Source organism: Harpegnathos saltator, unplaced genomic scaffold, assembly GCF_003227715.2.
Source record: "Harpegnathos saltator strain DR-91 unplaced genomic scaffold, Hsal_v8.6 scaffold217, whole genome shotgun sequence".
NCBI classification, from domain to species: domain Eukaryota; kingdom Metazoa; phylum Arthropoda; class Insecta; order Hymenoptera; family Formicidae; genus Harpegnathos; species Harpegnathos saltator.
In genome coordinates, this window is record NW_020230003.1 from 344,463 (window position 1) to 359,547 (window position 15,085).

The following is a 15,085-nucleotide window of genomic DNA, read 5'->3' on the forward strand; positions in this document are numbered from 1 at the left end:
CTCTAAGGAGCGTGATGGTGGCGTTATCGCGGAACACTTCCTCGACCGGGCGCTTGTCTTCAAGGGACCTCAGCATTCCTGTGTCGAGGAGTATCCGGACATCCTGCTCCAGTTTTTGGCTCTCTTCCTCCTTTTTCCTCTCCATCTCCCTTTTCTTCCTTGCCCCCACCCCTTCCCCAGTGGTGAGTCGCCGACCCGGCCCCTTCTTTACTGGCTCCAGGGCGGGAGACTTCCTCCCGGAGAAGCTGCCGCTTGTGTTGGCGGCCTTCCGCATCCTCTTCCTTCCTCTTCCGCCGGTGTTCTGGCTAAGGGGGCCGCTTCTGCCCGGTCCCACTCTTGGTCCCGCAGCAGTCCTTCCAAGGCCCTGGAGACAGATCTTACTTCCCTGCGAAAGAATGACGTCGGAGCTTATCACCGGACCGGTGACTCGCTCCGACGCTCCCGCAGCCCCGTCTGCCTCCTCCATAATCCCCTTGCTCTTGGGAGAAGATTCCCCTTTCCCCTGCTTTAAGCAGAGATGGCCCGGTCTTTTGGTCCCTGGTGCCGCGGTTTTACCCGCGGACACCAGGGACTTGGTGCTCCCACGTTGGGTGGCCGCCCGCGTCAGCCTACCCGGCGGGCTCACCGCGCCATCCCCGCGGTCAGGGAGGCGCCAGTTTGAGGACGGTGGTCGGTCCTCGTTAATAGGCGGCCCTCCAGGGGCTAGCCCCCTGGAGTCCGCATGCTCAACCTCCCCGGGGGGAGGGGAGGAGGCTTCCGCCTGGCGGACTCTCTCCACCTCTAAACCCCCCTTCCCTATTAAAAAATCACCCACGAGGGAATCTCATCTTTCTAACGCCATCTAGTGGAGCCCGATCGGACTTATACAACGCGAGATACAGATAACTAAAGCCATCTATTGGAAAAATAATGGATTTCTTTTTACTACACCTGATATATTGATGACATATATTGATAAAATGACAATACATAGATGAAGTCAAACAGAATTAAAAATTTCTTCATTATTTTGCGAACATTCATATGCAATTTTGAGTTATTGATTAAAAATAACGGACAAATGATAACATGTAATATATTTATTTACATATTGTGACTGTAATAAAATTTCTTAGGAACTATATTTTGCATATATTACATAATATTTAATAATTTCATAACATAATATATAATTGAATTGACATTTGAATATGGATATCATGTTATTGATATTTGTGGTTTACTGAATATTTGCGTATTTTATTACATGTAGTAATTAATTAAATGCAAAATTTTTTAATTTAAATTACAGATGATCAAGAATACTTAGAAGTAAACAATCTAGATGATATTAAAAAATTAGAAGGACGAATGTCTATATTACAAATTTGTAAAGTAAATAAAACACCACGAAAAAGAAAAATAGAAGAATGTTCATAAAAATGTTGGTTATTTGTTATATTTCATGTGTTTTATATCTTTCGATTATTGTTGTTCTTCTATTATTCAATTTAAATGTTTGAAAATAAACTTATAAGTATACTAAATACTACAGAGGATATCATTCGCTTATTTGAAAGCTAATCCTACAACTTTTTCGGTATCTACCACTTGAATACCTTTCGCAAGTTTTATGTTGGTCATCATATGTTTGACATTATTTGTCATAAAAGCCTCATTTATAAATATACTTTATGTAAACAAAAATTTAATTTAATATTGTATACCTTGTTTTCTTATAGCGTATTCAACTGGATTCGGGTTAACCGATGTTGGGTTAACCCGAATCCAGTTGAAGAGGTTATTGATCGAACATGTACTACCAATAGTACATGTTCAACCAATAAGTTTAATTTATTTAACTCAACGTAGGTTAACTCGGGTCCAGTCAAATACGCTATTAGAAGACAAGGTATAGAATATTAAATTCATTTCTATATATATAAAATATGCTTATAAGTAAGGCTTTTATGATAAATTATGTCAAATACATAATGTATACAGAGGTCGTTATAAAGGAGGTAAATATTACTAATACAAAACAAATTAAATTAAAAGAATCATAGAAATGATGCATGGTTAAGCTGTCAAGATGGATGCATTAATTAATAGCGTATTCGACTGAACCTGAGTTAACGCACGTTGGGTTAAATAAACTAAGTAGCTTATTGGTCAAACATGTATTATATAGTATATGTTCAACTAATAAGCTTAGTTTATTCAACCCAACGTGGGTTAATCCAGGTTCAGTCGAATACGCTATTAATTTATGTACCTATCTTGACATCTTAACCATACATTATCTCTATGGTTTTTTAAATTTAATTTGTTTGCATCTGGTAAAAACTTGTCCTTTTCTATAATAATTGCCTTAGCTTCTTCAAGATTCTTCAATCTCTTTTCTTCATCTTGTAGTAGTTTTTCCTTCTTTTCTGTAATTTTGTATGATTCTCAAATTAAAATCTTTTATATCTTTTTTATCTGAGATTTATATGCTAGTTCATATTTTACCATTGTTATGAGAGTCCTGGGAATTAACTAGAAAGGTTTTTCTATCAACACGACGCATTGCTTCTAAAATAGTTTTATAGGCATCTCCTGTTTGATCATTCCAATTCTTCTGTAATATATAAATGTTTTCTAGAACAGTATAATTATATTATCTTTAAACATATATATTTATAATTATTTATCTGATCAAGTGACTTGTAATAACATATGTCAAGTGCGTTGTATGTATATATATATATATGTATATATATATATATATATATCAGGTGTAGTAAAAAGAAATCCATTATTTTTGCATGAAATTGAAGGCTTTAATTACCATAGTTAGAATGATTCGATTTAAGTCAAATATGTGCCGTTTTGTTCGATAACTTGTTGCCATTTTGAAGGTAATTTCATTATGCCTCTCTCATAGAAGCCCTCGTCCCTATTGGCAAAAAATTGAGACAGTCGATTTTCACAAGCCTCTCTTGAAGCGAATTTTTCACCAGCAAAATTGTTCGCCATGGACAGGAACAGACGGTAATCACTTGGTGTCAGGTCCGGACTATAAGGTAGATGCATAAGAACTTCCCAACCAAGCTCCCGGAGCTTCTGGCGAGTCACTATCGATGTGTGTGGCCTGGCGTTGTCCTGATGGAACACAATTCCTCTCCTATTGGCCAAAGCTAGCCGCTTCTGGGCGATTGCTTCCTTCAGACGGTCCAATTGTTGACAGTACAGTTCCGAGTTAAAAGTTTTGCTGTAGGGGAGCAGCTCATAGTAGATGATTCCCTCCCAATCCCACCAAACACACAGCAAAACCTTTCTGGCCGTTAATCCTGGCTTGGCCACCGTTTCCGCCGGCTCACCGCGATTCGACCACGACCGTTTTCGCTTGACGTTGTCGTAAGTGATCCACTTTTCATCACCAGTGACCAACCGCTTCAGAAATGGATCGATTTTGTCGCAATTCAGCAGCGATTCGCAGATGGAAATTCGGTCCATGAGATTTTTTTTCGTTAACTCGTATGGCACCCATACATCGAGCTTCTTTTTGTATCCAGCCTTATTCAAATGGTTTCAAACGGTTTTTGTGCAATCTTTAGCTCTTGGGCAATCGAAACAGTGCTTACATGACGGTCGGACTCGACAATGTCCATGATTTTATCGATATTTTCGACAATTGGCCTTCCAGTGCGTGGTGCATCTTTGACATCGAAATTACCGGAATGGAATCGACGAAACCAAAATTGCGCGTGATTGGCTGTTACAGTATCAGGACCATAAACACTATTCACATTTTTAGCCGCTTGGCTTGCGTTTTCGCCTTTATCGAAGAAAAACTGTAAAATATAGCGTATTTTCTCTTTGCTAGTGTCCATCTTTGACGCGCGCTCAAACAAAACTGAGTCAACTAATCACAAAACTGTCACAAAAGTTTTTTTAGTACGAAATCTTATCTTTCTAATGCCATCTAGTGGAACCCGATCGGACTTATACAACGCGAGATACAAATAACTAAAGCCATCTATTGGAAAAATAATGGATTTCTTTTTACTACACCTGATATATATATATATATATACAGGGTTCTCAAAAAGTCCTCGAACGATAAAATATCTCGAAAACAATCAGTTTCTGGAAAAAATGTTTCAGACAAAAGTTATAAGGTTTAAAATGATCTATTTACTGATCTTATCAGTTTGACCTTGGCTAGCGACAACAAGATCAGGGCAAAGTCACCTTGAACTTTTCAAATGGGACGCCCTACTTTTTTTGGCATATTCTTATAACGTATTTCAAGAGCTTTCCAAAACACTACAACAAAGTATTTTTTTGTTAAGTACATCCTGAGTTATGAAGCTTCAAAATTATAGTACCGTCGGCATTAGCATTACCCAAGGTGTACCGCGTGGAGGTTGCACGATCGGATTTACACCTCGTGTGTGTGTGAGTGCGTGCGTGTGTGCGTGCGTGCGTGTGTGCGTGCGTGTGTGTGTGCGTGCGTGTGTGTGTGTGTGTGTGTGTGCGTGCGTGTGTGTGTGTGTGTGCGTGTGCGTGTGCGTATACGTGTGCGTGTGCGTGTGCGTGTGCGTGTGCGTGTGCGTGTGCGTGTGCTTGTGCGTGTGCGTATGCGTGTGCGTGTGCGTGCGTGCGTGTGTGTGTGTGTATGCGTGTGTATGTGTGTGCGTGCGTCTGCGTGTTATGTAACAGAAACAAGGACCTCACGGTCCTTGAGACCTTAAGACAATTTGAACATTTAATTAATTGAAAAATATTGCACATCTTAAAAGATGAGATAAAGTCACTTTACACAACAGAAAGGGTTTAGAGTCATGAAATACTACGGGAGTGACGAACCGTGGGATCCTTGTTTCTGTTACATAACACACACACACACGCACACTCGCGCACACACACACACACACACACACACACGCACACACACACACACACACGCACACGCACGCACACACGCACGCACGCACACATGCACGCACACACGCACGCATGCACACACACACGAGGTGTAAATCCGATCGTGCAATCTCCACGCGGTGCACCTTGGGTAATGCTAATGCCGACGGTACTATAACTTTGAAACTTCATAACTCGGGATGTACTTAACAAAAAAATACTTTGTTGTAGTGTTTTGGAGAGTTCTTGAGATACGTTATAAGAATATGTCCAAAAAAGTAGGGCATTCCATTTGAAAAGTTCAAGGTGACTTTACCCTGACCTTGTTGACGCTAGCTAAGGTCAAACTGATAAGATCAATAAATAGATAATTTTAAACCTTACAACTTTTGCCTGAAACATTTTTTCCAAAAACTGATTATTTTCGAAATATTTTATCGTTCAAAGACTTTTTGAGGACCCTGTATATATATGTACCCAAATAGCACATGACATCTTCAGGATTATCTTGAATATGTCCCAGAATGTCTTGGAACTAGGTGGGGACATTGTTATATCCATGGGACGTTCTGACGACATTCAGAGGACGTCCCATTAAGGATGTTTTTGGAACATTCTCAGGACATACTCAGGAAAGCACGAGGACGTCTTCACTCTCTTAAAATTAATCAATGAAAAATTACTGTCAATCAATGTATTCACTGATGGGCAGCGAGTTTCACTGATTCACTTTTAGAGAGCAGGGCAGCCACAAGACGAATATTCACGAGAGCACAAAGATATCCCAAGTGAGCTACTAAAGATATCCTGAGGACGTTCTGTGAATCGGATTTACAGGACACCTTTATCATTACAGCAAAGAATGTTCCAGAAAGCTTTCAGAAAGTTTTTAAAAACAGTTCACATGTCATGTGTAACCATTTTGGAAGAATTCTGAAATATATCATATGAAATGTTTCAACAGAAAAGTTTCTGCAAACTTCCATATGAAATAATAATTTTTCAAATAAATGAATAGCTTTCATTTAATTTCGATTTTTTAAACTTTTTTTTTGTTTAAATTAATAATTTTAATATTTCGTTAAATATTTATAAGTAATCATGAAATCACTGGTTCACTAATATATTATATATTACAATTAATATTTGTCATATATCTAATATCACATTATTTTAATATTTTTTCTAATAAATATAATATAATATAATAAAAATTTGATTTTTATATGACTTGACATCATTTTGACTTGAGTCATTCTGATATCATCTTGACTCTAAAATGACTTTTAAATGATAATCCTGTTCTACCTGGGTTGTTAAAACTCTGATAATTTAAGGAATAGTGACTTATTATAGAAAGTATTGAGTTAGTACCGTTTTTAGTTTTAAAGATTTTGTTAAAAACTTATGGAAACTTATAGTTAACTTATGAATACATGCAAAATACATGTGTGTGAGATAAACTGTACCAACTCTTTTTTTTTTACAATATTTTTTACAATAATTCACTACTTATTAAATAACAATATGGTAACAATTAATTTTTCAGTATTAGTATTGGTAATTCGTACGGATAATTACATAATACATAAAATTACAAAAAGCTAAATGGCGCGCGCGTAACGCGCGCTTGTATTATTCTAGTATATAAAAAAACAATGTTCAAAACATTTTACAAGTATGCTTTAGCGTTTTTGAGTATTCTTTCATACAAATATTACTTTTTTATTTGGAAATGATATACAAGAATTTTGAATGTGCTATTTCTCGCCTTTAACGTTTCAATATGGCTGCAACGATCGCTCAGGAATCTTATCCTTTGCAATTCGAGAAGTCACTATAGTAATGCGGCTCAAGTTTCATATTTTTTTATTAATCTATCCTTTAACATGTACGTACAGAAAAGTCAAAATCTGCAAAAATCGCCTAGATTCTAAGATTTTAAGAATTTATCTGATATGATATATACTCAGGAAAAGAAATCATGTGATTATATAAGGTGTTAAGAAATATACCGACAACCTTGAGAGATAATAGAAGATACATAAATAAACAATATGAGATAGGAAACTAATGATCGGAAACGCATTATCTATAAGACATAAGGTATTAAAGAAAAATATTATTATAAAATTGCCATATGCATATCAGTTATTTTAATCCATGTAACATGATTCATTTTGATACAAAGAAAAAAAAGCAATCTGAGATGCCGTACATGATCGTTAGTTTAAAAATCGAAAAATCACTTAAATATAGCAAAATGTAAACACATACACTAAATATATCCTCCCACTGTTTAATATTAGAAAATTTAAAAATATTTAGTTAATTATGTGCTAATATTGCTATATTTAGTTGAAATTAAGTATATTTCTTCTGTTCACGTACATAAAAAGGTATGTATGGTAAAATGCAATTGTACAATAACGATATTTTCCTTATGTATAATATTTATTTATATCATACCATATCATATCATATCATATCATATTTACATATATCATACTATTACGTTTTCAATCATTAGTTTCCTACCACATATTGCTTATTTATGTATCCTTTATTATCTCTTAAGGTTTGTCAGTATGCTTTTTTAACACTCTATACAGGGTGGTTGATTATAAGTTGCCAACCCGAAATGTGAAGGTAGATTGGGTTAAGATAAACATAAAAGTCCCATACCGTTTTGCGAGATTCGCAATAATTATCGAGTTATTAATGACAGAAATCTGAGGAATCGGAGCGCGCCGACATAGATGGTTGGAGAAGCGTTGCAGTTACTCAGGCCACAGCGCGGCCCACTCGACCAAGCAACTGCTGGCGGCGTGCGGCGAGATGTAGGTCCGGCGAGATAAAACAACGAATAGCAGCGCATTGTCTTTCCCCTCGCCGCGCACCGGCAACAGTTTCTCGATCAACTTATAATCAACCACCCTGTATAAAATTATATATGATTATACATAAATATATGTAGAATTAGATATACGCAAAATCCTATTTTTTCATGCAGATTACATATCTGCAATAAAAAATAGAGTTTTCCGTTTAACAAATTTGACTTGAGCCTTGTAAGATCCAAATTAGTCCAGGCCCAAAATAGCAAACATAGCCCTTGCAAAGACTTAAAATCCTATAACTTTTATATCTAACGTTTTTCGTTATAACCGTTCTTTGCAAAATTACGAGAGCTGAAAGATTAAAATGGGATATTTGTACACAGTGTTCCAGGACAATTTTTACAGAGTTCGTGAAAACATAGACTGAATTAAGACTCATACCGTTTTGCGATATTCGCGATAGTTATCGAGTTATTAATTATAGGAATTTGACGAATGAGCACGCGTCGAAATTAATGATTAGAGAAGCATTGCAGCTGCTCAGGCTATGATACGATTCAGTCAATCTAGCAACTGTTGGCAACGCATGGCGAGCCGTAGGAACGGCGAGATGAGATTCGAATAGCGGCGCTTTTACCTGAGTGACTATAACTTTTGTTTGTCTTAAAGAGAGATTCCTGTTTTTTCCTAAACATACTAAACATATCGCTTTTTTGGGATTTTAAGGAAACTATGTAATCAATTACTTCTAAATTCTCAGCGTATATTTACTAACATTTCAGATACAAAAAATTTTTTTTATTATTTTCATGAAGAATTCCGCCTGCTGATCCCCCTCAACCATGACGCCGCGCGAAATTCTGCGGTTGCTGGTGTACACGATTTCTCTATTTTTCTGGTAATCTGAAACAAGAAAAATCAAACGGCATTTTACTTCATATATATATAGCTATTGTTTGGCGAACTAAAAAAAATTGATGTCATGGTCACTTGTCAAACTCAAATCGTCGATTTTTAACACAAAAGTTTGACCGAATTTTTTGCTATAAAAAAATACATATAACGTATCGCTTTTTTCCGTTCATTAAATGATAAAAGGATATTTATTCTACATATAGTACAAATTTGAAGTCAATCGGTCCAATAGTTTTATAAATATTGTAATGCGCGACCGACTCGCGTATACCGGGTTCACGGAAATAATTGTAATTCGTTTAGGAAGAACTACTTACTATTCTATAATGACAGAACTCTTTTCAAATGTACAAAAGCTCAGGTTTTCGCGCAAATTCTTAAGACTGCTGTCAACGTTTCTCTCAGCTGATCTCTCTTATTGATTGATTGTTTCTTTCGTCTAGACAATCTTTCTTCAGTTGTTCAATCGATCAGATGCCTAGGCTCACGGACAACGGACGCTTCCACAAACCTCGTGGCTTGCATACAACAATGTTATGTACATTCACGAAGAAGATTTTCGAGAAAAACGCCTTTAAAGTTTCGAGTACAGTTGACGGAGGTATATCGAGTACTTATAAGGTTTGTCTGTTAATCCGCTATACCAGGGCCACAAAGTATCCCTTCCTTCTCTTCGAAAAATTCATTAAGGTTTTAAGGACGGCAGAGGAGCCTTCATTAAAAAAGTGCCGGTTGCTAAATAAGCCGCTAACAAAACCTCGAGGCCACAAAAGAGGCTCGGACAGCGCGTAAAAGCGAGCAAATGCACCTTAATGAATTTTTCAAAGAGCAGGAAGGGATACTTTATGGCCGTGGTATAGCGGATTAACAGACAAACCTTGTAAGTACTCGATATGCCGATTTTGATCGTTTTTGGGCCACAGTGAAGATGTTTGAACGTCAGTCGCCAGACAGTGAAATTAAAACTTTTGTTGTTTTGAGTGTCACCACCCAGACATCTTTCTAGCAACTCTTTCGATGATAAATCATTGTAAATCGGCTTTATAACATCTTCAATATCTTTATGAAGTGGCGGTTCGTGATTAAATTCGTTCAAGGTGTTCTTGCCTCCGCTTTTTCGCCATTTACACCAACTCTATGACCCCACTGGACAGTATATATGTTGGGGAGTATATATTGGGGGTTTCATTGGTCGAGATCTTGTAATAAAACATGGCCCACATAGCATTATATATATCATCAACAGAGTCTGGATGTCTTCTGATGGCTAACTCATAGAATATAGTTAATTCTTTTATCAGTTCGTCTGTCAATTTTCCTTTTTCTCCATGTTTGTTTTCTTCAAATTCCTTAGTTGTGGACCCATACGCTTTTCAATATGTTCTACGCATTCTTTTTTCTTCACCGTTAAATGTAATACATCAGTACAATGAACGTACTCAACTATATATTACACTTTTAAAAGTGGATCGCAAAGCCTTGATATTGCCGTTTTACGACGGCTTCCCGGTTCGTGAATTTGCAGTGATGTATCTCGTTACCCGGACTTCCTACCAAAGTTAGCCATTGCACCCTGGAAATTAGGTATTAATTATTAATCACATTAATATTAATCGCACGTTATATATCACAAAATAATGCATCTCTATGGCACCATTAGGTATTCATCAAATATCAACGATGAAAGCTACGATGAAACATAAAAACGATGAAAAGTATTAAGGGGGGAATTGCATGCGCAAGGCCATTTTCAAGGTTACTTTTACGAATTTTTTTAACAGGAACGGTAAGATTAATGGGCTTGAAATTTTCACAATGTATTCGTTAATGTTAAAAGTATACAATAAATTTTATTGAATCACAAAAACCGATCCTATTTGTAATTATAGATAAAAATGCGGTCATCCGTTTGCGAGCTCTATGTTTGCTGTCGATATAATTCTGGGCTTCTCACTACTCTGAAAAATGAGAAAGATTTTAAAAATATGTGGTTGCCATTATAGCCCGTACCAAAATAAAGACAGTGAAACCAAGTTTGAGGAAATAATGGTTGCATAAAAAAAAGTATCGAAAATGAAACTTTTTTCAACTCATAATTATGTTTAAAAAAAATGAATAAAATAAAATATAATTGTATTCGAGACAGGAACGAAAACTATATGTCTACTGTATATTGTGTAAAAATTTCAAGTTATTCAGTTCAGTAGTTTTTGCGTAATCGTGTCGACAGTTTAAGACAATGGTGTTTCCAGATAAACGCGTTTAAAGTTTTATGTCTGCTTTCCATATAGATAGTAACAAATTTATTTTATACTTTGAACATTAAAGAATACACTGTGAAAATTTTAAGTCCACTGCTTCTATCGTTTCTGTTAAAAAAATTCGTAAAAGTAGCTTTAAAAACATCTGCGCCACATATAATTACCCCTTAAAAACCAGAATTTTTGTCTCTTTCAATCAAAACGCATGTAGTACATTTGTTCCTGAGCAACACAAATTAATTAATTAATGATTGGCTGGTACAAATATAACATTGGCTCAATATTGTATGTTGCTTGATTAGTCACGTTAATTCGATTAAATTTTGTCCTCCATATAGATAAAAGAAGCGAAGAAAGTGCTAATTAAATCGTATTGTTATAATAATATAATGTAACAATTATCATTTCGCAATATTTCATTGCAGGATAACAACATGCCTGATATGTCTGTTGTTGACGTGCCTGGCAATCTTGCGTTGTGTGCGGAACTTAATAGCATCACCATTGATAATCTTTATCGATACGCCGGCTTACATCTTTCAATTTCCGACGAGATACAACATGGTGAGTTGACAATAAAAATATATAAGCCGACTTCTTGCTCACGATGAAAGAATACTTTTTCGACATTTGCGGCATTTAAAACAAAGCAAATAAACAGTTTTATCCAGTAAGCAAAATATCTTTACTATGATGTTATTATAAAATATTCAATAACATATAATATTTTCAAATATGTTATATTTAATATTATATACTACATATAAACAAATTTTGACACCGACTTGGAGAAATATCAGTAATATTGAAGTTACAAATGTTATATCGTTTCCAGATAAACAGACATGTTGGCAATAGCATGCACGCATTCAATATATTTTATATCATTAGTGCAGCATAACATGTTTGTAATATGCTTGTTATAAGAAATATCTATTTATTATTCTATACTTTGCAGCAAAATATCAGTTTGTTTATATTGCTGATTAATTGCATTCTCTTGCCGACACAATATGTGGCATGTGCCGCAATTTTCATGGCATCAAATTGCTTCATTTATATGCTGTTAAAATGTTTCCCATATGAGGATATATCTCTATATATTTATACTACTATTTCAATTCTCAAATTCAGTTTCTATATAGACAATATGCCAAAATTTGTCTATCTGTGTTGTAATTCATATTGTACTTATGTTTCTTTAACATTTTGATAATATTTTTCAGATAATATTTAATAGAATAAAATAAATTTATAATTTTATATTAGTGTCAACGTTGGAATATTATATAATATTATTTTCATTGATATTTTTCTCACAAATATTAAAAGTACTTTATATATATTAACTTTATATACTGGGTGTTCAAAAAGTTTCAGTACGGCCGGGTAACTCTTGAAATATTAGTTATAATAAAAAACTTCTTCGACAAAAGGTGCAGGGAATAAAAAAGACATTCAATGGTGACTATAACCTTTGACCTTGAGGTAACTTTCAAAGTCAAATGAAGGTTAATCCCGTTTTTTCAAACAGAAGCATGTATTTTTTATAGCGGAAATCGAAGAGCGTAAAAAACATCCAGATGTATCTTTTGTCATGTTGACCTTTGACCTCTAAAAGGTCATTTCAAAATCATTGAACCTTACACTTCCATAAGTTATAGTACGACCGGATAAATCTGGAAATATTGGTTGTCGTAAGAAACTTCTTCGACAAAAGTTGCAGGGAATAAAAAAAGGTATTTAATGGTGACCTTGACCTTTGACCTTGAAGTAACTTTCAAGGTCAAATGAAGGTCAACCCCGTTTTTTCAAATAGAAGTATGTATCAGCGGAAATCGAAACAACGAAAAAAAGTTATGCGAATTTCGGAGTAGGATGAGGTTGAAACTTCATTCTGAAAGATTCATAATCAATGTCCCCAAAAACCTATAGAAAAACTTATAGACACATTTCAGAACATATTTTTGAAGTTTTGAAAGCAATATTCCTTTTGAGGATAGTTTTGAAATTTAAGGTCACCATTGAATACCTTTTTTATTCCCTGCAACTTTTGTCTAAGAAGTTTTTACGACAACCAATATCTCCAGATTTATCCGGCCATATCGTAACTTATGGAAGTGTAAGGTTCAATGACCTCTAGAGGTCAAAAGTCAACATGACAAAGGACATATCCGGACGTAATTTTTTATGCTTATTCGATTTCTGTTATCAAAAACACATGCTTCTGTTTGAAAAAACGGGGTTAACTTTCATTTGATCTTGAAGGTTATCTCAAGCTCAAAGGTCATGATCACCATTAAATACTTTTTTCTATTCGCTGCAACTTTTGTTCAAGAAGTTTTTTACGATAACCAATATTTCCAAAGTTACCCGGCCGTACCGGAACTTTTTGAACATCCTATATATTGACATATATCAATTTCCTTAATAATTCTATATCATTTTGTAAGGAGTTTGAAAAATAAAAGAAGATATTCTGTTATAATTCTTGAATTCTTACCAATAGATCATGAAATAGCCATATTGCACATATTGAATTGCATTAATTGGATTGATATTTATTGTTACAGAAATATATACAGTGGTAATTTTTGATAATTTTATTCTTAGTAATTTTATAATTTTAGAACTAAAATGCACACTTTTAACGAATTTGTTATAATTATCCCCTGATACACTTACTTTACTTTTAATTAAATTTAATTAATATTTGTTTTTCGCATGCACGTACGCATACATGCGAAAAACAAATGCATGTACGCACGCACTTATACAGTTAACTTTAGATTTTGTGTATATATGTGTGTACTTTCTTTTAATTAGATACAATGTTACAAAAAAGAAAACTTATTCTAATTTTTCAAATTATTTAAAGTACCGATAAACATTTTATTTGCAAAATATGTTTATTAACTTAAGCGTATAAATACAAATAAAATAAAAGGACTTAATCACTCAACACAATATTTCGGTACAAGAATACCGAACACAATTATTCATACAATCGCTCTATTCCTCAATCCATGTGTTTTCCTTCTGTAGTTAGCATTAGGAGGTTTTACAATACAAATCACGTAAACACAGTGCACTTACATGTATGCGTGCAATTCTCATTTGCCAGCAAAATATTGTACAAATGTAGGTTATCGTTAGGATCTTTATAAGAAGAGAATGCAAAAAAGATTTTTTATGTTTTGTGTATTTTAAGCATTGTTAAACTGATTAAAAATGTTAGTTTATGTAGGTTCACAGATCAATCTTCTTGTTTAAGAGCATTATTTTTAAATGTAGACAAGTAAACTAAAAATATATCTAATTTTAAAAAGTGCTATATTGTACGTCGTTTACGATAAAATTAGATAAATTAGGTAAATTACGACATAATTGATTTATTTCTCTATATATATAAATATTTTCTGACATGTTATATTTACTTCTAATAAACACGTATTACGATAACATTACAAAAATAACATACAAAACTATTTCTATTTATAAGTTCAAAATATTTCTAAAATGTTCCGAAAGCCCTGTTATTATATCATGTTTGTACTATAAAATATGCAAAACAGTCAATATATATATATATATATATATAATATCAATAAAAAGCAAACTTAATGTTTCTTTTTTACTGGATATTTATTTACCAGGTCTATAAATATGAAACCGGAATTTGCCCATAGATGGCCCTAGCTATTAATGTAGTTACCGTCAAACCGCGTCATTGGCGCCATTTCCATTTGTTGACATCTGACAAAAATTTTCAACTCACAACAATACAAGTTTCATACAACAGCATAGTTTGTAATAGCGTTGAACATGTCGAATTTTGTGCCTGGAAACTACGATTTGCGGACAGCATTGATTTTCTGTTATCATTTGAAGAAAACTGCTGCAGAATTGCATCGAATGCTTGTCGAAGCTTACGGTGAGCATGCTCTTAGTAAATCACAGTGGTTTGAGTGGTTTAAAAAATTCAAACGTGGCGATTTTGACGTGAGAAACGAAGAACGTGGAAGACCACCGAAAAAGTTTGAAGACAGCGAATTGCAAGCATTGTTGGATGAGGATGACGCTCAAACGCAACAACAACTCGCGGGTCAATTAAATGTGACACGAGAAGCCGTCTCCATACGTTTGAAAGCTATGGGAAAGATCCAGAAGATGGGAAAA

General features: G+C 34.7%; 1 protein-coding gene across 1 annotated transcript in view; it reads left to right on the top strand.

Annotated features, from left to right (window-relative positions):
• The window catches only part of LOC105188220 (uncharacterized), a 69,231-nt gene extending 57,736 nt beyond the window's left edge, over positions 1-11,495 (top strand). The window contains exon 4 of the mRNA XM_025298365.1: positions 11,332-11,495. Within this exon, the coding sequence (XP_025154150.1) occupies positions 11,332-11,479 (148 nt within the window). The 3' untranslated portion in view covers positions 11,480-11,495. The remainder of the gene's footprint in view (positions 1-11,331) is intronic.
• The last annotated feature ends 3,590 nt before the right edge of the window (positions 11,496-15,085 follow it).